The 27,018-nt window shown below is 44.8% G+C and overlaps 1 protein-coding gene and 1 long non-coding RNA gene across 3 annotated transcripts in view; both read right to left on the bottom strand.

Moving 5' to 3' along the window:
* Window positions 1-2,184: 2,184 nt before the first annotated feature.
* LOC310693000 lies at window positions 2,185-7,278 on the bottom strand. The gene is made up of 2 exons (XR_014518948.1): window positions 4,692-7,278; window positions 2,185-4,655 (listed from the first exon to the last, which is right to left on the bottom strand). It is a non-coding gene; the product is annotated as an uncharacterized lncRNA (long non-coding RNA).
* An 11-nt stretch (window positions 7,279-7,289) lies between these two features.
* The window catches only part of GRIN2A (glutamate ionotropic receptor NMDA type subunit 2A), a 237,575-nt gene continuing 217,846 nt past the window's right edge, over window positions 7,290-27,018 (bottom strand). The window contains exons 12-15 of one of the 2 annotated variants that reach the window (XM_083474151.1): window positions 24,359-24,546; window positions 17,093-17,331; window positions 12,592-14,038; window positions 7,290-10,946 (exon numbers count right to left, since the gene is read on the bottom strand). In XM_083474151.1, coding sequence (XP_083330277.1) covers window positions 10,876-10,946; window positions 12,592-14,038; window positions 17,093-17,331; window positions 24,359-24,546 — 1,945 coding nt within the window. In that variant the 3' untranslated portion in view covers window positions 7,290-10,875. Of the gene's footprint in view, window positions 10,947-12,095; window positions 14,039-17,092; window positions 17,332-24,358; window positions 24,547-27,018 lie in introns of those variants that run through there. The other variant, XM_083474150.1, reaches the window with a different exon arrangement.

Below are 27,018 nucleotides of genomic sequence, written 5' to 3' on the forward strand. Positions count from 1 at the left end.
CAAAGTGATGAAATTTGGGGCATGGCAAGTAATAAACCAGAATGATGTGTGGACAGTCCAGCACAAATCTGCTACTAATGCACCATGATTGTGTCAATGGCTGCATTCACACAACAGTTTGTTCCAGTGGCTCCCAATTAGCTAATTACAGAGGACTCCCCTGTTTTTCAAAATCCAAGCTACGGACCCCCCACTATTATAACTCTCTGGTAGCTACCTCAGCAAAGCATTTTTTTGGAACAAAACGTAGCGCAATGAGCAAAGGATTTTAGGTATACTAAAAAACAGACTAGGGCTGAGCGATATCTGGCTTTCAACATTGTGATATATCAGCAGCTAAACACCGTGATATTCCGATATATCACAGTGTCTGAAAGTGAAGATCAGGCATGGGGGTGAGGGAAGGAGCAGCCACGGGGATAGGGTGGGTGGGGATTGGGGTGCTTCAAGTCACCATCAGTGGTGGCAGCCAGCAAAGATGCAGTCCACCATGACTGCTGCTGCTTTCCTGCTGGCTGAGAAAAGCTGCTCTGCCTCAGTGCCAGGGGTAGGTAGGGGAAGGGATGCAGGTGGCGCTGTGGTCTAAACCACTGAGCCACTTGGGCTTGCAGATCAGAACATCGACGGTTTGAATCCCCGCGACAGGGTGAGCTCCCGTTTCTCTGTCCCAGCTCCTGCCAACCTAGCAGTTCGAAAGCACACCAGTGCAAGTAGATAAATAGGTACTGCTGTGGCGGGAGATAAATGGCATTTCCATGCTCTCTGGCTTCCGTCATGGTGTGCTTTTGCACCAGAAGCGTTTTAGTCGTGCTGGCCACATGACCCAGAAAGCTGTCTGTGGACAAACACCGGCTCCCTTGGTCTGAAAGCAAGATGAGCACAGCAACCCCACAGTCGCCTTTGACTGGATTTAACCATCCGGGGGTGCCTTCCCTTTTACCTTAGTGCCATAGTGCCTTGAAGTGAGGGTGATCAGTTGCCCTGTTCTCTGTCAGTGTGAGGGGAAGGAAGCGCCTCACTAACGGCTGCCCTGTTTTCCCTCAGCATGAGAAAAGGCAATGCAGACCAACGGTGTTATCGGCCAAGATCATCATACAATTTCGGTGGTCCCTTGAAATTGGCTGCCCTGCTCTCTCTCGTGCGAGAAGCAATATTGCTGCGTATTGCCGGGTCAAAATTGTTATTGTGGTGTGATTTCAAAACCGATTTTGGCCAATACCTTGAAAAATCACAGAGCTAAAACAGACCATAAAATTCATGGTACAGTTGTACCTTGGTACTTGAATGGAATCTGTTCTGGAAGTCCGTTCGACTTCCAAAATCCAAGGCACAGCTTCCGATTGACTGCAGGAGGTTCCTGCACTCAATCGGAAGCCACGCTGGATTTTTGGCTTCCCAAAAACGTTCGCAAACCAGAACACTCACTTCCAGGTTTGCGGCGTTCGAGAGCCAAAATGTTCGAGTCACAAGGCATTCAAGAACCAAGGTATGACTGTATTGCCATGCAAAAATGACCCAAAAAAAGAAAAACAGAGTTGGGGGGAGGCAAGGCATGGGGCCGCAGACCCCCTGGGTGCATTCTGCAGACCCCTAACTGGGAACCATTGGTTTATTCTGCTTCCTGACATTTTCTCTTATTTTCCATGTTATATTTGAGCTTTCACACAATCTAAAAGCCACTTCTTGGGAGTCTAGTGGAATCTAGTGGAAATTCAGCACTAGAAATGCTAATTGCTTTAAAAAAAAAAATCAACCCCACTTTGCAATCTCATTAGCCCAGAAAATGTGGGAGCAAAGTGACAAAATTTGGGGGTCTGTACTGGTTCTTTCCTGCTGTTTCCATGGGTGTGGGGAGACAGAAGCACACACGTGCGGAAATGTTGAGGGCATAGCGATGTTGTCCATTGACACTGGTTGTTGTGTCACATCACACCCACCAGTACGAATGAAATTTAGCACAATATGGTGGCATATCTGTCAAAAAGCCACAGTTCCATGATACAAGCTACTGTGGCGTGAAAGGAACATTAGGATATGAGACAGAGGCACCAGCATTATAATAGGAAAAATTAAGGCAATATTCCCCACATCTGGCTGCACCCAAAGAACACATTTTGAAAATCACTATACTAATGAACAGAGGGAAGCAAAATGACGGAGGTTTTCTTTTTTCCCATTTTCATATCAATTGGCAGAAATTATCTTTATTAGAAAAATGAAATTTTCATGTATTTACATTTTGTACATCTTGTTATACTTGGCACATGTGTTTTCTCTCACAGGTATATACATTTCAATATACGCAAACATTCACGTCTTCCCCGCTCTCTTCCTATCTTCCATCTCTCTCTCTCTCTCTTTCTCTCTCTCTCTTTCTCTCTTTTCTTTTCCCCCTCCTACATATTTAACAAAAATGAAAAATACAATACACCTTGAAGACAACCATGTTCATTATATACTCTCCCCACCCCCATTTTCTATCATCAAAAGTTTGAAGCAAACATTTGTGGGTTTTTGTTTTGTTTTGTTTGTAGATATGTCTGAAAAATATTATTTATACAGTATTAGCACTTAAGTCATGCATTTGGATTTAAATATGCTGGAGGGGTAAACGACTGTTTAGACAGAACAGGTCAACAGAGAAACAAACAAACAAATGGGAAAATAAGATTCCTGGATCACAAATTACTTGCATCCCACTGTGTTATCAGGACATCATATCCAACTACCAGTTTTAAAGAAGTCTCTAAGAGTGTGTACAGACGTAACTTGTGTATTTGGTGACTCTTGAGTGTGTATGTGCATGTCTTAAAATTGTTGAGCTTGGTTTTTCAATGATTCAAAACCTCGAGTGTTCTCGATGAACATCCCAGTGCTCCATTTCCGATGGTGCGTTCACACAATACAGGTTCGGTTACTTGACAAAGTCAGCGCTGGGTTTTGACTTCCATTGGTGAACCCCCATCACAAATGGACAGCTGCGTTCAGAACCTCCATTATCAACTTGCTCTGCTCAACAGAGATCTATTAAGGGCCTCTTCATACATTAAGATTTATAATATATATATGGGGGGGGGGGTTGACACCCATGGCTGCAATCCTATCACCACAGGGAGGGAATCTAAAGGGGCCTAGGATAAACCATGTCAGAGCCCTTCTCCTTGCTACTGTGGCCATAAGATGTTGGGGCCAAGGAGACCAAATCTGAGGTGATTTGGGGGAATCAGGAAAAAGCACAGAACTGAGAGATCCACAACCTTCTCAACACCCCCGGGGGGGGACCCAAACTAGGCGTATAGGGCAGCCAAAAAGTTGGCCTAAATCTTTCTCACAGGAGGAAAATGAGGGGTGCAGAGAAAAACCATAGGAGCACAAAAGCACTTCTCTGACCTCACTTCTGCCCTGCCAATTAAAGTCTGGAAAAGCTTTGGGTATGGTGATTAATCCACCTTCAGATCTACACCATGACAGTGAAGGCTAAGCTCTGTTTTAAAAGTTACAGCTCCATGGGGTGGGAGGAATTGTGATGTGAATGAGGCAAACAGGTGCTTGAAAAGTTGGATCTCATGCAGGAATGCTCACAGGGAGAAAAAGATTTACAGAAGCTGCCGCTGTATAACCTCCCCCCACAAAAGCCCCATATCCATACACAAAGCTGACAGCTATTGATGTCCTGTTGTCTTATCTCCAAAACAAAACAAAAACGCAATCACTCTTGAAAATACAATGCATCATAACTGCATCCAACACTGTATGTATACATCACAGTTGGGACATAGCCACACTTAATTCCTATCTGCACTTTCCAGGCATGGTCCATGCTTTCAAGCTCCATGAGTGAGCACCCTTTATTTGCTCTGGAGTTTTCCCCATGAAAACCTGCTCTTTAAAGTTCAATCGGCGCAAACAGCACTGGGTGGAAAACCCATATTGCTGTTTGCTCCAATTGAGCGCTAAAGAGCATGTCTTCATTGGGAAAGCACACTTGGATAAGTCTTTGCAGGGAAAGAGTGTTTGGGCATGGAGCTTTAAAATGGAAAGAGTGGGGGGAAGCTAACTGAGATAAGCCCTCAGTGCAGTAGGTATTGTAAGAAAGCTTAAACCACGGCAACCCCAGTGGGTCCTATTATGCATGTTGGAGGAAGCCATCTTATTAATAAATGTGTAAATTCAGCAGAACACATCCTGGAAGACCTGTTTAGAGCCACAAGGAGATGACCTGATGTCAATGCTCTGTGCATTAAGAGTATAAATTGTAATCACATACGGTATGATACGTTGGCGTCTGAATGTATAACTCCCAAGAAAGTACAAAAATGGGTGAGCTGACTGGCAGCTCTTCGTGTTTCATTTCCTCATCGCACTGTGCAACTTGCACTTGCAATTTGGCAAGCACCAGCTTCTGTGTACAGTCATGATGACTTGTATTTTGACCTTTTTTATTGAAATAAAATCAAGCTTTTAACGCATTTGCGCATGTCTGAGAAGCAATACGTTTCTATTGGAAGACCTTGTCTGCAAATGGATTTATGTTAATCTTATCTGGGGAGGGGCCCTCCCCTTTTTCCATTTTTTGTGTCCATATTTACAGTGCAATCTACAGGTGTCTGCACTAGATCTGGACAAAACAGTCAACTTCAGTTTCTCTTTCTTTCCTATCTTAAATTCAGTTCACCCCATTTTAAAATAACTCATCTGCATTTTTAGTGCACAGCTCTCCTCCTGTGTGTGATTTGGCACGCATTTTTGCCTAAAAGGTTCCTGCCTACCCCAGTAATCTTTAGGGGGATCCTGATTCTCTGGGGGAAATCCACCCGTAAATGCTGCTCGCTTCAGTGGCGTTAATGCCAAAGAAACCCATGGTAGATTGTGTCCAAAGCAATATTGGCAGCAATGTCATTGCAGAGCGTCCTGAAGGTTCTAGAGACTTGATCTAGGCATACTTGCATGCTTTCAGCTCTATGCCCTGCCCTGATCTCCCTCCTTTCCTCTTTCGGATGAAAACTGAGTCAAATCTCTCCCATCCCAACTATCATCAAGCTATAGGCAATGCTTATACTGGCCACAACCACATTAGCTGAGCTGGAGGTGCAATTCTGCCTCCCATTTTTGTTGGGGTTTCTGCAGGAGATCAAATCAGTGGGCTTTGTGCCCATTGGATAGTATAAAAGGTGGGCACTATTAGCAATTTCGCTTTGCCCATGGAACAGTCAAGAGTAAAGCATGGTTGATTTATCTGGATCTAACTACTGAATGAATTCTTTGGCTTACAGGCATATAAGTTCTGCATCGAATTGCTAGAGCATGTGTGCTTCTGGGATCGAAACAGGCACAAACTGGTACAACAACCTGGCAAAACATGACACCCAACATCATCATTGGTTTGGGAATCGTCTCTTGACTGGTCACCATCCGAGGGGGTGAAAAACCACATTAGGGGTGTTAACACATTACATTGGAACCTTGTACCTGTGTATTCAAAGAATGCAGCTATACACTCAGGCCATTATTCACATGTAATGTTCAGCAAGCATACACAACAGTTGTGCATCCCAAATCCACAAGTGAGCACTTTTTCATGCAAACACCTGTGTATGGTGTAATGTGTGAACACACCTATTCAGGTTTTGTACATTAGAGAAGAACTGGTTTCTGGGATGTGCATGTTCTTTTCAAGACAATGGCATCTCACCAACAAGAAGCATTGGGAAGAGTAGGAAAGTAACTTGTGAAGCTAGACTTCTAGTTGGAGGTGATCCACTCACCTCCACCAGATCCTCACCACCCACAGCATCTAAGCACAGCCCTTATGGAAGGACTACCTGTTCATCCATATGGGAGATTTTAGGAATCATGGCCAACAGTCATAAGCACAACCCAAAACTCCTGCACCATATTTGATATCTCCCCCATCCCCACATTAGGTTTGGCTGTCCACATTGAATGGTTTTTTTCTAGAGCACCAAACATCCATATGGGCCAGACTGCTACTTAAAAATCAGGCTGGCGTTTCCAGTGCAAAATGCAGACTAAGAATCACACTTTTAAAAGCTCATCTGGATACCCATTTTTCTATATATATATATTTTAAAAAAGCTGTAAACACTCGTATTTAAAACTGCAGTAAGGTTCCATATCAAAATCTACAGTTTCGCATAGTGCAATTTCCTTATATCAGCCGCATATATATATATAATAAATGTTAAATAAATAGCAGCACAGAGTTGCCTTCTGGAGGCCTGGTTTTCTTATGAAGCCATGGGTGTAGTTTGCTACAACCTACAGAAGGCCAAGTTTCCATTAGAGTTGATCAACTCTAGTTGACCAACCCACTTTGGAGAAGATGCCTGCCTGTCTATTACCTGCTGCTTTTGCCTAGGCAAGCAAGACCAGCCAATGGTGGAAACAAATGAGAAACGGCTCATTTCAAGAGGGAAACCTCAACAGTTGAGGGCGGTGGGTAGATGTGGGGCAGTGACCAGCAATGGTTGGTCCACTTTTCTCTCCTCCCAAAGAAGAGACCATTCTGAACAGTGATGGATGCAACTCTGACTACCAGCACCTGAGGGTTCCAACCCATGTTTCAGAAAGAGCACATGAACCATCACCTCCTATGCTTTTGGCCGAAAGCGACTCCTATTTAAAATGTGAAATCAGCTTCAGTACAAGAAGCAAGGATCTCAATGGAGGGGTGATGTTTTCAAGCAACAGGTCTCCTCTGCTCTCAAGAGACATCATAACCTGCTTTTGAAATGCTTCCAATGTTCAAATGTGCTTTGACTTGCAGTGCCCCACCTGCTTACCCCTAAGCACACGGCCAGGTATCGCAGTTTAACTGAATTGCAGACCAGCTTTCCCAGATGCTACTCAATTGCATTGTCACTGACCATCAGCCATGCTGGCTGGGGCTGATGGGAATTGTAGTCTCAAGTATCTGGAGAGCATCAGGTTGGAGAAAGCAATTGTAGGTGGCATGTGCATATTGTGGGGTTGGGGTGATTTCAGAATAAATGCCTTGACAGTCACTGCCTTGGAAATATGGGAATTGCCAGATAGCATTCGGAGTGGGAGAAAAGTGTCCAATTTTCTCCTTAATAAGCAGGTTTCCTGAGGAAAGAAGTTCTCAAACTAAGGTCCATAGACCACCAGTGGTCCATGGCATGCCCCCATTAAATATTCCTGTTGCTTTTTTATTGCTTCTTTTATTTCATATTTTAATTGCATTGCAAGCTGCAGTCTGTGGAATGCAGACTGCAACACAATCCAACACCATGAGAAATAAAACAGCCCACTGCAATTGCTACAACAAGCAGAAAAATCATTACAACCCTCTGCAATTTCCAAGTGGTCAGTGGTGGGGAGGATTTGAGAACCCCACTGCCCTAGAATAACAGGTATTCTTCTAAAGCAACATTTTATACATGCTTACTTGGGAAGAAACCTACAGAAGTAAGTCATGCTTATGTCCCAGTAAGCATAAATGGGACAGGGCCATACTTGTCCTCATTTTCTACACTTTTAAACCGAAGCTTTGTAACATTTTAAAGCAGCAATGGGGAAGCCGAGGCTCTCCAGCACTTGCTAGGCTACAACTTCCTTCATCCTTGACAGCTGGCTATGGCTGATGGGAGCTTTAGTCCAGGAACACAGGTATCTCAGCCCTGTTCTAATGAAAGAACTTGCGAAGTACTTCCCTGCACATTCCACAATCAAGAGAGTCCAACCTTCTTTTCTTCCCAGGTTGGACAGCAACATTGTCTACATCAAGTTTTCTCCACCTGGTGACCCCTAGATGGTTTGGACTACAACTCCCATCAGTTGATGGGACTCGTGATCGCAAACAAGTGGAGGTTGGCCACATTGGGCAAAGCTGGTCTAAGTATTACATTTGACACTCAGCAGGGCCATTTAATTTTAACCACCATCCGTCTCCACCCCATGTTGCGGCAGGATCATTAAACAGATGCTAAAACATATTAATTCAGGTCTGTGTTTCCCTTCTCTCCTTGGTTTGTTTTTTTTCCTTAAAGTGACATGTATCCACATAGTGCACATTTTTTCATCATGGCATTGTGTGTGTATATATATCTATATATATGTTTGTGTGTGTGTGTGTGTGTGTGAAGTAACTCAGAAACCAAGCCTGGAGTGTGTCCCTATTTCCTCCTCCCTACTCCAGTCTTATTTGACATGAGCACTGGGAGGTCGTTATCTCCCTAGCGTGTTCTGTAGCTACCTAATTTACACATGTCATGTGCATATATTGAGTATTTAAGATGGATCAGATTAAAGAAGTAAAAAAATAACAATGTTCCAACATACATACAAACATACATACACGGGAGTTCTAGAAGGAAAGCAAGTCACTACTGAGAAATGCTACACTTCCAGACTACAGTCAGACAATTTGGTACTGCATTCCAGGTTGAGTCCATTCGACATATATGGCTGTTGGTGTCGTACATTAACAACTGCAGTTAACATTAACATACGGTTAATCAGAATGGGACCACTACTGGGTTGTAAACAAATGAGCAATGGTTATATTGGTGCCAGTGTTGTTGGGTTCTCTTTTTTTCTTTTTCTTTTTTCTTTTTGAACAATGTGAAGGAACAAGGCGAAGAGAGATACTATACAGCCCTGAGTTATCATCACCAACAAGGAAGAGACACATACTTGTGTACACATTTAGGTTTCAAGTTAGATTATGAGGTCTACAGCTTTACAGATGTAAGCTCCATACACCAAGACTTAGGAATATCTATGTTTCCAGCTGCGGAGATCTTCCAGCTGAGAAGTTGGACTGTGGAGTTTTCTACAAACCAATTTCATTACAAAACGAGTGTCTATGAAAGAGAATGAAAGCATTTGGACACCAACAGAAACCATCGTCTTACAAGTGCAATGAGTTGGGCCTATGTTTTTTTTTCCTTCCCCTTCCCCGCTTTATTATATATATATATTTGGCTTCACTCCCCAAATTGGTCTCTCCAGAATCTCCTCCCTGGACCTTATGGTGGATTTAGACGACGCAAGGCTGTTCTTGAAAAACACACAGATACAGATGCACCCTTGCAGTGATTGAGGGCCCCAGGCTGCAGCTGAAACTTCAACACACAACTTGATGCATATGTAGCAAGTTCCCATGATACGAAGAGCACCCCTAGGGTGTGTGTTTTTCATCTGATCTTCATGGTTGTTTCTTACAAACATGGTGGGTGATATTCATTAGTCATACTTAAGAACAGACCTATTTAAATCAATGGATTCAAGTAGCTCTACTTCAAGCATGACTTAGCTGGAGATCCCCCAATGGATATAAAATAATACCCAACTCAGATTTCAGTAAGTCAAGTTTGAGCATGGCAGTTGGATATCATCTGATGGATATAAGATGGTGCCCAACTCAAGAATATGATTGTGTGTATGTTTCCCACAAACCGCCTGCGCTGCATTCGTAATGTCTGAATCCACCCTAAGCTGTCCCATAAGCAACGAGACTCCTTCGAGACTAAAGTGTTTGTTTGTTTGTTTGTTTTACAAATGTCAACAGTAAAGTGCTATCCTTTGAGGTCTGCTTTCCTTATGCAGCAATATCAATATTTTCATGGAATTTACGCTGGAGCAGAATTGTGTGGGTTGTTAACTAGATGGGCACAATCTCCCAGGAACTTCTCCTCCTGTGTCTGGGGCCACCAGGCACATTACTGTGACCAGAAAGAGGCCATTTAAAGTCTCTCCATGTGGTGGGCTGTCTCCTGGTGGCAAGTTAATTGTGTGCAGAGGCCCGGCAACCTCAGGTGGGGACACCTTTTGCTCACATCTCCACGTGTTGCCATGGAACGGTTTTGAAACATCCTCAAAACAGGCTTACCAGCCCTACTGTCTAGGCCAGGGTTTCCCCACTCGGGTCTCCAGCTGTTTTTGGACTACAACTCCCATCATCCCTAGCTAGCAGGACCGGTGGTCAGGAATGATGGAAACTGTAGTCCAAAAAGCAGCTAAAGACCCATTTGGGGGAACCCTGCTCTAGGCTCAGCCCTGGCACAGAGAAATGTCACAGTTGAACCTTTCCCTAGCACTCATCTCCACCCCAGGAAAAGCATGGAGCACCTGCTAAATGCCTGGGAAAGGTAGGCGGGTGCAGGGCCTGTAAGAGAAGGAGGCAACCCTGTGTTGAGAATGGGGGCCATAACATCCTAGGGTCCCTTCGAACCCGGCAGTTCTATGGTTCTATGTGAAACTGACCCCCAAGGACCATTAAAAAGAATGGGAGTTGTCCAAGGACATTGGACTTGGACTTTTGTGCTTGTTCAGTGTAGGGAGCAGCCAAGCAACTCTACCTTGGGAAAGATCAGGAGCTCAAACATCTGACATGTATTGTCCCCCACTGGTACACCCACCGGGACTGTTAGGGGAGACAAGACAGCTCAGCATGTGAGGCCGCTTGGTTCCCCAGGCAGGTTGGAGTAGCTGGAACTCTTGCGAGCATAGACCTCAGTGCCCCTCTTCAGACTGGCAGAGAATCAAAGTCACCCTAAGGTCAGCCCCTTGGATAGCTCAGAGGTTGGAAGTTAAGAAGTCTCCAGGTTTGGTTAAGCCATAGAAATGCCAGGAGACTGTGTGGTCTTGTCTTTCTGTTCCTCGCCCAGCCTCCCAGCTCTCCCCAGACTTCGTCCCGGGGAAGGTCACGCCCACCACAGCCATCCTGGCCTCGGCAGGGACTAGCGTGGTCTGTCTGTTCAGTCTTAGATGGGGAGACGGGGAAAGAAGCTCCCTGCCTTTCCTGGGAGAGGTTCCCACCCCTTCCTGGTTGCACCACCACATCGCCCAGCTTGGAGCTGCTATCTGAACGTGTGGGACCTCTATTAGCAATTATGAAACTTCCATTCCTTTCAATGGGGCTTGGCGGAGGAGAAGTCCTCTGTGGATTGCAGCCTTGGTCTCTGTAAGACAGACAAAGATGAACACAATATTGTTTCCATTCATGGGCCCTGAGGATGTATATATATATATTTATATATATGTATATATAGATAGATATATAGATATATATAGATATATAGATATAGATAGATATATAATTATTTTTTGCTTTTGTTTGACTGTGTTTAAAAACAAAGATGAAACTAAATCGTATAGATATAGCTATATATATATATATAGTTTTTCATTTTGTCTGTTTCTTAAAAAAAAAGACTAACTCTAATCTCTTTGACAAGTCTTACCTTTGTCAGTGTACAAATGCATTCTTAACATTTTTTTTTCTTTGTTCTGTGTCAAAGTACATGCATACCATATTGCTTATTCTCTACTAAAAAATAAACGTCTGGGAGGACATAAATACGCCAGTGGAAAGTGCGAGAAGGACTCAAGTATGATGGACAAGGGGAAAAAGAACCATCCTAATATAAAAAATAACATAGTTGCCAACATATCCCAGCAGGATTCCAAAATGGGCAGACCAGAAATGGTGCCCATTTCTGCCTGGGCTTGAACTGATCCCTAAGGGTGTATTTACACTGCAAGGCGGAAAATGGGTTGATGGTTTCTCCCTCTTCCTAGGGGATGGTAGCCTTCCAAACAAAGCTATGGGTTGCTAACATGGGCCACATGCCCTCTATATAGGCCAATCGCTACAATACCATTTGAACAGTCACAGTGTCACCCCTTAAGGATTCTGGGAACTGTAGTTTGTTATTGGCGCCGTGAGTTGCTTGGAGGCCCCTCGTCCCTTCAGAGAGCTACAATCGCCAGAGTGGTTTAACAGTCGATCCCTCTTCCCAGGGAACAATCGTAGCTCTGCCAGGGGGGTAGAGGGGGTTTCTTAACAACTCCCAGCACCCTTAACAGACTACAGTTCCAAGGATTCTTTTGGGGGAGCTATGGCTGTTCAAAGTGGTAAAATAGTGCTTTAAATGTCTGGTGTGGGTGTAACCATGGGATCTGAGGCACTATCACCAAACTGCGATTCCCAGGATGCTCTGGGGAAAGACACTGCAGTCAAATAAAACAATATATGTTTGTAGTATAGATATGCCCTTGGAGGGATGGGGTTTTTTTCTATCGTTCTTCCTACTCCCTCTTCCCTTTCCTTTTATCATTTTGGTTCAACAGGCGAGATCAATCAATGGAAGGCATCGCAGACCCTCAGTTCCCGGAGGACTGCTAAGGAGCACCCCGTTTGGCTCTCGGATGCTGGCAACTATGTTTTTCCCTCTAGATAAAAATGTGAATGGAAAAAAAGCTAAACATCTGATTCAATGCTAGGCATCTTCTTATACACGCGTCTATTGCTGCAGGAATTTAAAACTCTTGGAGCTGAGTACACGCTATTCTTATTTGCAACATAAGGCATCCCATGCTCCGAAATGTACATGTCGTTGTGGACCCGGCCGTCTCTGGAACAGTACGAGGCGGTCGATTTTATCGACGACCTTGAGTAACTATCATTTCTCGCTTTTGTGGGCAAGGAGTGTTTATAAAGGCCCGCGGGGCTCCGCCCCAGAACCAAGTGCTGGTCGTCGTAATAAGAGTGCAGAAAAGGGTTCTCCGCGGAACGGTCGGAATACAGGGACTTGATCCTCTTACCGTCGTCCAAGGTGCGTGTGAAAAGCGGAGCCTTGCTGCTCAAGAGTTTGCTTTGGGGGGCGTTAAACAGGTTTGCATAAGGGCTGCCTTCCAGAAACTTCTCTTTGTCTTTCAGGCTGATGCTCCGGGCCGGCCTCCCGACGTCCACTTCCCTGGGCTTGTTGTCCAGAAGGTTGTCGAAAGAGTGTTGCCGGCTGATCCTCAGCCTGCTTTTCTTGGGGGGCTGGGTTTTGTTGTTCTGGACCCAGTCGTGCCGGTACACCTCTTCCTCCCGCTGGGCCGAGTTGCCGGTGTCCTGCAACATCTGGTCTTCGTCGATGTCGTACAGGTTCCCCATCCGCACGCAGGCGTCGCACTTGTAGGGCGAGCGGCTCAAATGGTGTCCGGCGTAGCTGGGCAGGCTGGAAAGGCAGCTCCTGCAGTGGGTAGCGTTCTGCCTGTAGTGGTCGTTGGCTTCGCCGAAGGTGGCGTTCTTATCTTTCGTGCCGTAGTGCTTCGGGTACAGCTTGTACTGGTCGCTGCTTGGAAGACTTTCCTCGTTTGGCAAAGGAGTCCTGTTACTCTGCTCCGACTTCCGGTAGTTGTCGTTGTGGTCCTGATAAACGTCGGAGAACTCCATTGTCTCCGGGAGGATAATGTTCTCGATATACTGGGGCGTGTCCAGGTGAAACCCGCGCTCTTTATCTGCATCTATAATGTAAATTTTATCCCGAGGCAGAGACTTGTTTTTCAGATATGTCAGCTCGACGTCGCTACAGTCCTTCGGGTATTTCGCTACTGGCCGTTTTTTAACATTGTCCTTTGACTTGTGGTGCTTGTTGTTGTTTTCAGGCTCCATGTGGCAGGTGGCCCGGCTCGAGGTATCTGAAACGTCTGAGCGGATGATCTCTTCGGGGAGGTACCTTGGGCCTTTCAACGAATGCTGACGGTTCTCGTCAGAATCGTTTTCTCGCTGGAGAGAGCCCTGCCGCAGAGATTCTTGGCGCAATGATTCGACCGATTTCCTCCACAGCTGTCTCGGGCGCGAGTTCCCTTTGGCTTCTGCCGCAACGGCGACTTCCACCGTGTTGGGATTGGATTCGTTCAGCGTGAGCGGGTGCTGCCCTTGGAAAACGTAGTTGTTGAGGCTGTCCTTGTGGCGGTTGCCCATGAATGTCTGTAGGTCACCTATGTTGTCGCTGAAAATGTTCTCCTTCGGGGGAAAGGGCCTGTTGTTGTCGGAGAAGATCAGATTCCCCTTGTCCATCATCATGTCCATTATCAAGGACCCCCTGTGGATAAAATCGGCTGTTCTTTTGGGGGAGTTTATCCGGGAGGGGTTGATGTTGGTCATGTTTTTCGCCGACCGCAGGAGCTTCAACATATTCGTTTGAGAACTCGTCAGGGTGAAGTCGGGAGACTTCTTCTTTTCTTCTATGTGGACCCCATGGATGCAGCTGTAAATACCCTAAATGAGAAGCAACACAAAACAGATAAATTTTCAAATCGTCAACCCTTCAAAGCAGGGGGTAGGGAGCCTCCAGCCTGTAGGTCAAATATGCGCCCCCCCGGCTCTCTGTCCCTCCCTCGGGACTATCCTCATGCAAAGTCCTCCTTGAGTATTTTTTACTGGCTAGAATGTGTCCTTGCTTGCCTGGATAGATGACTGAGATGGAGATATGTGCAAGTGTATTCTTATTCTCCATGCATGGAGACACCTCTGGTTTTTGCATGGCTGGAATGTAGCCTGCTACGCAAAAGTCCAGAATCCCTGGACCAGAATCATGGCTGGATGGCAGCCATGTTGGCTATCTCTGATGCAGTGGGAACTGGACTCCAATGACATCTGAAGGCCAACCACATTGGCTACCTCTGATCTAATGGGAAATGGAATCCAAAAACATCTGGAGGGCAACCACCTTGGCTGCTTCCTCACCCCAAACAGGGGGGGATTAATGGAAGATGGACATGTCAACAGCTGTTAGCCAGAACAGCCAAATGGAGTGTTTGTGTTCCAGAGGATTCTGAGTAGAGGAGATGCAGAGGAGAAGCCAATCAACCTTCCTGTCCACCAGCTTGTGAACATCTGGCTGAAGCTATAAACAGATTGCTGGACTGGATGGATCTTGGCTGGATCCAGAAAACCATTTTTATGGACAGCAAAGCAATTTGGGTATGCCAGTGTAGGCTGCATACTAACAGGTCCTGCAAGCCAGAAAGTGTGCAGGGAGATTTGTGCGTTTGAGCCAGAATACAATCCTTTCGAGAAAACCCTAGTGTGGTTCCACCCTCCCGCACTCTCAATTGCGTGCTCTCTATCTCTATCTCTCTCTCTCTCATGCACAGAATTAGATATGAGCTCAGTGGTTCCATCCAACTATTTTCTGAACATTTTTGGCAAACACAGAATCAGAGTCAATTAACTAATTAAAACACACACACACACACCACTGTAAGTTGCCAGAGATTAAGGCTAAGCATGTTTACAGCTGTTTGTTTAAACAAATAACTTATTTGGTAATTAAAATTTCACTTTTGCTACTAGTTGCATTATTATTACTATTACATTTTTTTTTAAAAAAATGGCTTCATCTCTTGTAGACAAATTACTTCATGCAGAAGGCTAATTGCACTTATTCAAGGAGAGCAATTAATGAGGGACATTGTGCCTGAGATGTTGTGCTTTGTCATTTAATGCTACAAAATATAAGCTCAGGCAGATTTAATGTTTTGAGTTACGAAAGTAAAGGGTGAGGGACAGAGGTCACAAAACTCTGCACCATGTGTGCATGAAACTTTTGCATTACATCTTCTGTATGCTGATATATCTTTCCCCCCCAAAATGTGTTTCTAGTTCCCTTTCTGTCCTGAAATGGTTCAGGCTTTGCTCCTTCCCAGAGGCATAGGAAGGTCAGGTGGTACCCAGTGTGGAAAATTTCTTGTCACCACCCCCCCCCCCCAGCATTGATTGATTATTTATTTATTTATTTATTTGCCTGCAAAAGGAGAAGGCAAGGCAAAGCCTATTCTACTCAGCCTAGTCTCATTTTATTCACATCTGAAATTTCATGCATATCTTGACCCTGTTCCACTGAATTGAAATTTCAGCATTTGCAACATAGGGAAACGGCCAAGTAAATGGCTATTTTCATGGAGGAGGGTCAAGATATTTACTGATATGCATGACGTTTCAGATATAGCTACATAATCCCTATAGTCGTAAGATAAGACCTTTGGAGCAGGCATTTTTTTTTTAAAAAAAAAAGTTTTTATGAACTACCCTAGTAGGGCAGTAATTGTTCCTTGATAATTTGTCACCCCCCTCCATGGTGGCACCCGGGGCAACCCACCCCCGCTCCCCCTTCCAATGCCCCTACTCCTTCCACGAAAACAGGAAGTTGCCTTATACTAAGTCTGATTATTGGTCTATGTCAGGGGTCTGCAACCTTTAAGACAAAAAGAGCCACTTGGGCCCGTTTCCGAAGGAAAAAAAAACTGGGAATCGCAAAACCAGGAAGGTGACGTCGGGACGGTGTGTGACTAACGCACACACCGTCCCCATGCAACGTCACAGCCAGTACAGCGCCCACCACAGTGGGGAGTGTTGGGGCACACAATGCGCCTCCTCCCCTCGCTAGTATCCGCCCCGGAGCCGCGGAAAAGATGTAAAAGAGCCACATGTGGCTCCGGAGCCGCGGGTTGCAGACCCCTGGTCTATGTACATCAGTATTGCCTACACTGGCTGTCAGAGTAGGGTTTCAGACAAGATCCTCTCCCAGTCCTGCCTGAAGATGCTGGAGAGGGAACCTGGGATCTTCTGAAAGCCAGAGAGAAGTTCTATCACTGAGTTTCAGCTCCGTCCCTTGGAAAGCGGAACAATCTCTTCTCATGTACACTTCCTCATCGGCTGAATACCTGAGAGCTCTAGCTCCATTGCCGTTCTTTCACTGGACATAAGAAACAGAGAAGAGCTTGCTGGATCGGACCAGTGGCTCATATAGACCAGGTCTGTGTTCTCACAGGTGCTTATGGGAAGCCCAAAAGCAGGACCTGGGCACAGCAACCTTCTCCCCATCTGTGATTCCCAACAGCTACCATTCCAAAGCACACTATCACTGATGGTTGAGATAGAACACAGCCATCATGGGGATGCTGAGAATAATTCAGACGATACCTTCTTGATGGCTCAGTTGGTAGGGCATGATACTCTTAACCCCAGGGTTGTGGGTTTGAGCCCCAAACTGGGCAAAATGAGTCCTGCATTGCTGGAAGTTGTATTCAATTACCCTCGTGGTTCCTTCCAACTCTACAATTCTATGAACTATGACAGAGGAAGGATTCCTTCTTTGACAACACCAACTCTTTGAAACACCTTGGCCAGAAAGACCCACTAGATCACCTCCCTGTTCTCCTTCCATGAGCCATGGAAGACGTTCCTTCCTTTCTAATGCTCTTCCTGGTCTCTGATGTGGAGGCCTTACAGGTTAGCATAATACTAATTGAAACACACAGAGAAGCTTACCCTGCTGATGGAATAAAGCAGTCCTGGCCTGTCAGAGCAAACTCCAGTGAAGCAGAACCTCAGCTTCCAATAAAACAGGTGCTCCCAGATGAATGTGATGAGGCTGAGGGCCATGGCAGCAGCAAGCATGTAGAAGACACCTGCCATGTTGTCAATGTCCAGCTGGCTGCTCATGACCTCGTTCTTCTCGTTGTGGCAAATGCCTGTTAGCCACAGAGTTTCCAGTTCCTCCATTTCACCTGGAAAATAGGAGAACAAAATAATAATGAGGTCCTAATGGTTAGGGTATGGAAATCCAAGAAGATCTCAGTGGTGAAAACCAGTGAGATGTTTCTATGCTGCATGGGCATCAGGGCTCAGCCCTGCCCAGACCTGAAATCAAAGGTCTCAGAGAAGAAGCAAGGTCGCTACCGGCAGCTCTCCACAATGTCAGTGCCTCTGAAGAGGCGTTGGAGATGGATATCCCTGTCCCAGGAATTGAGGTTCTCATGCCAGCTGCCTGGGTTCCTGGCTGGTTCTCAGTTTCCCTCCCCACAATCTCCGTCAAGGCCACAGGGGCAGAGTAGACAACAAGACACACAGGAGTGTCAGGGCCACCTCAAGGACTGCCTCACCATGTACAAACTAGCCTGTGACTTCCATCAGAGACCTTTCTCCTTGTGCCCCATCTGAGGGAGATGTGAAGGGTGGCTACACAAGAACAGGTCTTTTCATTGGTGGCCCCCAATCTGTGGAATGTTCCCCTCACAGAGATGTGCCTGGCACCATCATCGACAGTCTGTAGGTACCAGACTAAGATCTTTTCATTCAGTCAGGCCTTGACTAATTAAGTTACTTCTCTTTTTTAATATTTTTTTTATTTAAAATTTAAAATTTACAGTTACGCATTTTCCACAGTGATACATTCCCCAGAATAAATCAATTGTCAACTTCCCTTCCTCCCTTTCCATGGTTCTTTTTAGTTTTCCATTATTGCTGCATATTCTATTCAAACATTCTCATTCCCCCCTTCATTTGCATATTACCACAACATAAAATTATACTGTTGAATTTACACTAATCCTGCCACCGTTTTCACTTGTTCGCAATTATTTTCCATATACACTGCAAGCATTGTCCATTTCCCTTAATTTATTTCTAACAGCACTGAGTAGAACTCGTTTTTGATATATTATTAGAACAGCATTTCAGTCGTCATCGTTTTGTATGGTTTTTCCTGTTTTTAAACTGCTTCTATTGATTGTGTTTTATCTTGCTAAGTCTCTTTGAGGTGTCTCTTTTTGGTGTAAATAAATAATATTCAACATGCCCATGAACTGCACATGAGGCTACTCGGGAGAATGGGGAAGCCTTGGAAGCACCTCCCCAGAGTCTCATGGATCCATGAAAGGATGGAGCTTCCAGCTCGTATCTTCTTCTTTGGCGATCACTCGTAGCTGAGTAAGATTGTCTTCGATAAACACGGTTTTGAAAATGTGCAACCCATAGTATTCGCAACCCAAGGTATGACTGTAGCTCCAAACTCCTGCCTTCTTGGATTTGGGAAAGGGACAATGTAACATGTTATGTCCTGTTCCTAAAAGCAATACGGTGCTAGAGGGGGAATGTCCATGAGAAATAAAATAAACTCACCAAGAACTTACTTCAGACATTCTGTAACTTCCTTCTTTGACGTTTGTGCTATGACTCTAGTTTTCATAAATGTTGGTGCCCATTCTACTTATTTTATGCTACTTTTATTTATTTTATTCATTTTTAATATTCCTTTCAAAATTATTATCTTTATTCTTCTTCACATCTGTAAATGTATCCAATGTGCTTCTAATCACAGTTTCCGAATGCTGGTCTTTGATCATTAATAATAAAGATCTGATTCGATTAAAAAAAAAAACCCCACCAAATCACACACTTCAGATTGGGGAAAATGAGAAACTGGAACAGAAAAAATTATTCAGTCCTATCTGTAGTATTGCTGCACAATATTGGTGATTACTGCCCAGCACTTCTGAGAGACAACTGTGAACATAACTCACATCACTGGTATCTGCCTGTCCCTATTGATTTGTATTGGTGTGGAGCGGGGCAGAATGGAACTTCTTTCAGCCAGTTTGCAATGCTAATAAGAGCGAGGGATAATTATGCAATAAAGCAACATTGTGCATATACCAAAGCCAGTACAGTTTTCTCGGTTTCCCCCATCTCCACCCCACCCAAAAAAAACCCTGATGGCTTTTTGTTGCTGTTTCTGTATAGCTGTTAAGAACTGCTGAGATAAGAAGACGTCTCCTTTTGTTACAAAGCTGATGTAATTAGAGAAGGGAAAGTGGCTATTCAAGGCAGGACAAAGAGTAAATCTCTCATGGCTTGTGGGGTTGTTGGGGGGAGGCTTGTGGAGAGAGAAAATCACGATCCAGGAGAACTTTAAAAGAAATCGTTGAATAAGTCACTGCAAATCGCACCAGACTGATGCATTGCACATCACTCCCACCTAAATGCTTTCAGCTTCTGTGAATGCCGGAGGGCTTCCCATCTAAGGCGGTGAGGACTAAAGTTAAGAAGAGGAGACATCCTGAATGAAAGCAAAGTGGGGGTGGAGGGAGAGAGAAATGTCTTGCAGCTTTCTTAAAAAGAAATTAGCAAAATCATTAAGGATTCTCCCACCACCCACCCACCCACTTTCAAGGTGCCTTCTGGCCTTCGCGACTTTAAAAAAATGTTTATTTTGTGCTTCAATTTTTTTCCTCTGCCACCATAATATTAAAAAAATTCTGGAAAGATGGCCGAGTCAATCATGGGTCAATCGTAGCCGGTCAAGGGTGGTGGTACATGACCCCAGTCAAGCTTGCAAAAATCTATCATCTGCCCGATAATAAATGTTGGAAATGTAAAGAAACTGAAGGTACATTCTTTCACCTTTGGTGGACGTGCCCAAGGATTAAGGCTTTCTGGGAGATGATATATAATGAATTGAAAAAGGTATTTAAATATACCTTCTTGAAGAAACCAGAGGCCTTTCTCCTAGGCATAGTCAGCCAATTGGTGCCAAAGAAGGACAGAACTTTTTTTTATGTATGCCACAACAGCAGCAAGAATACTTATTGCAAAGTATTGGAAGACACAAGATCTACCCACCCTGGAAGAATGGCAGATGAAGGTGATGGACTATATGGAACTGGCGGAAATGACTGGCAGAATCCGAGACCAGGGAGAAGAGTCGGTGGAAGAAGATTGGAAGAAATTTAAAGACTATCTACAGAAATATTGTAAAATTAATGAATGTTAGAATGATGTTGGATAGAAATTAAGTGGTTTTCAGCTGTAATACTATAAGGGAATATGAAAAATGGACTGTTAATAGGTAAAAATTTAACGTTACAATATTTTAGGATTAAAGACTAGGATAAACAAAGAGGGTAAGGATTTGCTGAACCAACAAACTGAACTGGAATACAAAAAAGGGAGGCATGAGGAGGTCCGGGAAATAAGCTAATGAAAAATAAGTAATGGAAAGAATGAGTTGTTTTTAACAATTTTTATTTTGTATTTTCTTATTTTTTTATTTTAACTTTGTAATACTTTGAAAATCTTAATAAATATCTTATAAAAAAAAATCGTAGCCGGTCAAGGGGTCCAACTTGGCCCACTAAGCCATTTCCCCCAAATCATGCCCACCCGCCATTTAACTGATGTCACTGGTGATGGCAGCTGATGGGCTGGAGGACAGGGTTTAATCCTGCATCCGCTGTGCAGCCCTGTTTCCAGTAAAGGGACAGGATCACACAGCCTTGTTGTTGTTTACTCGTTAAGTCGTGTCCGACTCTTCATGACCCCATGGACCAGAGCATGCCAGGCACTCCTGTCTTCCACTGCCTCCCGCAGTTTGGTCAAACTCATGCTGGTAGCTTCAAGAACACTATCCAACCATCTCGCCCTCTGTCGTCCCCTTCTCCTTGTGCCTCCCATCTTTCCCAACATCAGGGTTTTTCCCAGACAGTCTTCTCTTCTCATGAGGTGGCCAAAGTATTGGAGCCTCAGCTTCAGGATCAGTCCTTCCAGTGAGCACTCAGGCCTGATTTCCTTAAGAACGGATAGGTTTGATCTTCTTGCAGTCCATGGGACTCTCAAGAGTCTCCTCCAGCACCATCATTCAAAAGCATCAATTCTTCGGGGATCAGCCTTCTTTATGGTCCAGCTCTCACTTCCATACATCACTACTGGGAAAACCATAGCTTTTACTATACTGACCTTTGTTGGCAAGGTAATGTCTCTGCTTTCTAAGATGCTGTCTAGGTTTGTCATTGCTTTTCTCCCAGCCTAGGCAGCAGTATTTCATCTGCAAGGCTCACAGTGAACAGACGTCAGCAAGTTAGTCCACTGTGGGATGTAATGTGAGGATACCCAGAGCTTACGGGGTTAACAGCTCAAGGGAAATGATGTCCTGTCACTGGGGGGGGGGGGTGTTCACACCTTTGTTATGTGAACGTTTTTTACTTTCTGTTTTGGCTGTGACAGGAGAAGCATCATGCCTTCGCTATCTCCTGGTCGTTGTTTTGCTGCTGTACAATAAAGCTTTGTAGAATAGAAGCAGCTGTTGCATGGGGGTTTTACTGCATGGCTAAGATTCCTTCCACACAGGCACCGCTGGCAAGATACTCTGCTGTAGCCGGGAGAAGCAGGTTGGCACAATGGAAGCGGACTAGACGCCACAACAGTCCCGCTGTTCGCAGCCTTGACGGACTCTCAACGGAACATGTAATCCACTGGGAGCAGTCAAGTTCAACATTCCTTGTTTTGCTAGAGTGGTCATGCAGGGCATGTTGGTTCAGTCAGCTGAACTTCCTGTTCCTCCTGGCCTGGAGCATCCTTTCTTGCATGTGACTGGCAGGTGGGCGTGACCTTTCCAGACCTGGTAAAAGACCAAGTCAAGCAGCCACTTCTTCCCTCTCTTCGATCTTCTTTTTTGAACTTCCTGATTCACCTGGACTGGACTGCTGGCTGCCAGCCAAGCAGTCTCCCAGGTTATCTCCCATATGGGGTAAACCTGTTTGTACATGTTTGTAACTTTAAGCCCAAAAGCCTGCCTTCAGGGATCACACTGTGCTGATCGTGAGGAAAAACTACTTTTTGTTACTTATGAATAAGACTGTTGTGTCTTCATTCTTTTAGGAGGGCTCAAAGGAGTCTTCCCAGGAATAATAGGACATATCTCAATCTGGGCAAGCCAGATTGAATTGTTTGTTGCCTCATGCGAGTTTGCAGCCAGCTTTGTGCTGCATAAAAGGGGGGATGCACTCTGCTATATAAAGAAACTTGCTAGTGTGAGTTAGGAAGGGTATTAAGAATCAATATAGCCTCTCCTGCCCCCCTCAACATTCCTACATCCACACGGTCACCCCAGAGTCAAATGAAGCACAGGATGATACAAACAAGAGCTTTCCAAATAATGCAATCACCCCGCGCTGAGAGGCCATTTGAGGATGAAGAAGTTGACCGGCTTCAAAACAACAAGCAACCTCTCCTTGAAACAGAGATGACTGAGTAATAACTATCAAGGCTATTTGCAAGCTAATAGCTATCTATAGTCTGCCGTGACCCTGTTCTTCAGAACTCAGTAGGCTTTGGATTGTTAAGCAGCACGTCTGATATTTCTCTCTCTCTCTCTCTCTCTCTCTCTCTCTCTCTCTCTCTCTCTCATATCATGCCAGGAAAAGCATAATTTCCCCCATATTCCCACCATTTCCCATTCCCCCGGCTACATCCCCTCTCTACTCCAAAGGAAACAGTGGGAACACTGCACTGGGAATGCTTTGCAGAAAAGGTTCAGACTGGTTGGGGGGGGGAGGAAAGAAAGGATGATTTACGATGCCAGTGGCTGCAATCCTCAGCACCACAGTTCACCCTCCAGGTAGGAAGAAGGCTCAGCCTCCAACGTTATCATAAATGACCTTTCTCCCATAGGAATGAATGGGCAGTTTGATGGGGCACTTGTTACAAAGAGGGCAGAATTGGAATCTCCCATCTGATGCCCGGTGGCCCAGCTTTTGTTGACAGGACAGTATCTGGCAGACTCGGTGGACGTGCTGTGCTCCTCAGGGTTCCATGGTGCAATATATAAGGCTTCTGTCAATTTCTCCAGTTTAGGAAGACTGGAGTAGGTGCTCAGAAGGTGCTGTTGCCCATAGGAGCTGAGGCCCATTGGGCAGAAGGCAGGGAGGCCAAAGCAGGTGGTGCCAGAGCCAATGGAAGGCGCTGCCAACTCCTCCTAGTTTTCTCCTCCTTCCGAATACTACAAGGGCAACATTGTTTCAACAAGCTTTTCCCCCTGGATGAAAAGATCTCTGCCTTAGCTGTTTGTTTTGTGCTGTTCTTCAGTCTACCTTCCTTCCTCATTTATTTTGGACTGTTTTCAAAGATATTTTAAGGTGCTTTTATGGTGTTTAGAAATCACCCTGACATACATGCAAAAAGTGATACATAAATACATGAAGAATAAACTTATGAAAATAGGAAGCTGAACTATCCTCATCATCCTGAAATGAAAAGCAGAACTTTGCCAATGAATTATATTTTAGGTGGCTCAGGGAACTTTGTTATGGGGTGGCCTAATAATTTGGTAAATTATTCATCATCATCATCATCATCATAATTGATAGATAATGGTTATAATCAACTAATAGCAATTAATGTTAATAATTTAATAACATAAATTCTTAATTCTTAATACTTTAGTAGTGGTGGTATCCTTTGGAACTCCCTCCTGGTTTTTTCAGCACCTACTGAGGATGTTCCTTTTTCAAGGATCCTCTTGCGTGGAGATGTCTTATCCTAGTCTCTTTCTGTATCAGATCTGAAATGGTTTCCTTAATTGTTTTTATTGCGAATATTTGTACTGATCCTTTAATTGCTGATCGCTCTGGGTTGTTTGATGGGAGGCAATGCATAAACGAAATGAAAAGAATGAATAAGAAGAAGAGTTTGGATTTGATATCCCACTTTATCACTACCCGAAGGAGTCTCAAAGCGGCTAACAATCTCCTTTCCCTTCCTCCCCCACAATAAACACTCTGTGAGGTGAGTGGGGCTGAGAGACTTCAGAGAAGTGTGACTAGCCCAAGGTCACCCAGCAGCTGCATGTGGAGGAGCGGGGAAGCGAACCCAGTTCACCAGATTACGAGTCCACCACTCTTAACCTCTACACCACACTGGCTCCTCTTGCCCCTCTTGCAAGAACACCTCGAGCAGGAAAGAAAAGTCCTTCTGACTTACCATCGCCGACAAATTGCAGCAATGCAAGATCGATGGCCCTTTTCCACGGCGACCCCTTCTGGAGAGCGATCCCATAGCCCGTCGTGGCAAAGATGTACCCACTGCCGATGGTCACCAGCTTGCACCCCTCATCCCGCCCGGCCTTGTAGTTCAGCACCGCTGCATCGTAGATGAAAGCATCCAACTTCCTGAAATAAAAAGTGGTGTTTTACAAGACACATTCAAGACAGCAGGCAAGTGAGCTCACGATGGTCCCCCTTGGCGTTGGGGACCTAGCGGCACTCAGAAGGATTCTCCAGCAAGGTTAAGAGGCTTCTGCACTTTCAAACAATGACCAGGAGAGAAAAGAATAATCTTACAAATTTAAGGAGTTAACTGCCATGGGTTACAGTAGGGCTACCACCTATGTTCTGGCAAAAATACAAAATACAGGACAGGGAAGGGGCTGAAGTGACTTGTGTGGCGAGTTCCCGCCGCCCACCAGTAGGAATAAAGACACATGAGACCGTTATTTTAGGTTAATGGGCTAAAATTGGCCACAGCTTTATTGGTTACAGGTGAAGAGCGGTATTGGCTTAGGCATTGGTACTAATCGACTATCCGGCTTCAGCCTGTCTGCCTGAAGGCCAGGAAGGGTTAACACCAGCAGGGGGAGCCCTGCTGATGCACATCAATTAGGAACTCCCCTGGGGTCACCGCTAGGGGGCGTGCCTTGGGCCCTGGCCTCCATTGGCTTCGGACGGGTCACGCCCCCCGGAATCCTTTACCGGACTACCCTTCAATATCCGGGGGAGGTGATGGCACTTCTCCCCCCCCCATTCATCTACATAACAATGCCCCTAGCAATATGGCGGCCAAAGAGGAAGATCCTCTGCCGCGCTTGCCTTAAATGCAGCAAGCCACACACACACACCCCTAGCCAACTGATTGGCTGGCCAGGGGATGACGTGGCAGAGGATTCCAGCCCCGCGCGAGCGTTGAGGGCGAGAAGCCCACAACAACACCACCTCCTCCTGAGGTCAGAAGTGGCTTTCAAAGCAATCCACCACAATCTATTGCTGTCTAACAGGATGACCCCTCTGGAATTTCTCTCTCTCTCTCTCTCTCTCTCTCTCTCTCTCTCTCTCACACACACACACACACACACACATACACACTCACACACACACACAGAGAGAGAGAGACATGCATTTATAAATCTTCCTGTGCCTGGTTACCCAAAGCTTAAATACACATCATTTCACACACTCTTTCATATATATATATATATATATATATATATATATATATATATATATATATCTGTTTTACAATTTAAAGTACTCATTTATACATCTTTAAGATATCAATGGCTTCCCTTCTTCTCTTTCCATGGTTCCTTTTACAAATCATAAATCCCTGCATATTTTACAGAAACTATACCATTCAGTCTTCCATTATTACAACCATCATAACTTATTTACACTGTTGAATTTATCTTAATGCTGCCAGCGTTTTCAGCTGTACACAGTTATTTTCCATACGCTCAATAAACGTTTTTCTAATCTTCTCTAAACGTATGTTCTTCTTGTTCTCTTATTCTATATATTAAGTCTTCAAGCTGAGCATATTCCATCAGTTTAAGTTGCCATTCTTCTTTAGTTGGGACCTCGCTCATTTTCTATTTTGGGGCTAATGAAACATGGGCTGCAGTAGCGGCATACATAAATAACCTTTTTTGACAACTGGGAATTTCAGTCTTGAAGGGGGGAGGGAGAGAGGGAGGGAGGAAGGAAGGAAGGAATATTGTACCCAATATACTGTAGTCAATCAGAAATTATTTCAAGTATGCCATTCTATGATTAAATCCATCTTTCTGACACAACCTTATCGTCTAATGGTCATCATAATAATATTATCAGCCCCAAATAATAAAATGAAATAAAGCGCCAGGTGGATTATAGAAAAAGAAGGTAGAAATTCAATCCTCTTTGAGACAGTGGAAGGCCTTTCCGAGGCTATCAGATGTAACCGTGTAAAAGATCTGTTTTTAAAATAGACACGAAAATCTTCTTTCAAGGTTCACAGTCCCTGCCCTCATTATTTCTACTTTTCAAGAGAAGCAAGGGGGGGCGGGGAGTGAACATGCTGTGGAACATTTAAAACAAAAAATTAGTCAGGGCAGTTCCACTTTACAAAAAGGCTGCGGCGAAAAGACAATCGCTACATAGGTCGCTGCCTTATACAGAGTCAGAAATGTGGTCCATACAGTTCATAATAATTTATTATTAATAATAATAATTTATTATTTGTACCCCGCCCATCTGGCTGGGTTTCCCCAGCCACTCTGGGCGGCTTCCACAGAGACCAAAAATACACTAAGATGTCACACATTAAAAACTTCCCTGAACAGGGCTGCCTTAAGATGTCTTCTGAATGTCAGATAGTTGTTTATCTCTTTGACATCTGATGGGAGGGCGTTCCACAGGGCGGGTGCCACTACCAAGAAGGCCCTCTGCCTGGTTCCCTGTAGCTTTGCTTCTCACAATGAAGGAACCACCAGAAGGCCCTCGGCGCTGGACCAAAGGCAGACGCTGAAAGAGATCATTTCCAGGGTGTGCACTATCCTGCACTATCTCTGCAGCTTTCTTATAGCACCTGGAAGCATAGATTTAAATAGG

The sequence above is a fragment of the Podarcis liolepis genome (assembly GCF_965112155.1).
Source record: "Podarcis liolepis genome assembly, chromosome: 14".
NCBI lineage: Eukaryota > Metazoa > Chordata > Lepidosauria > Squamata > Lacertidae > Podarcis > Podarcis liolepis.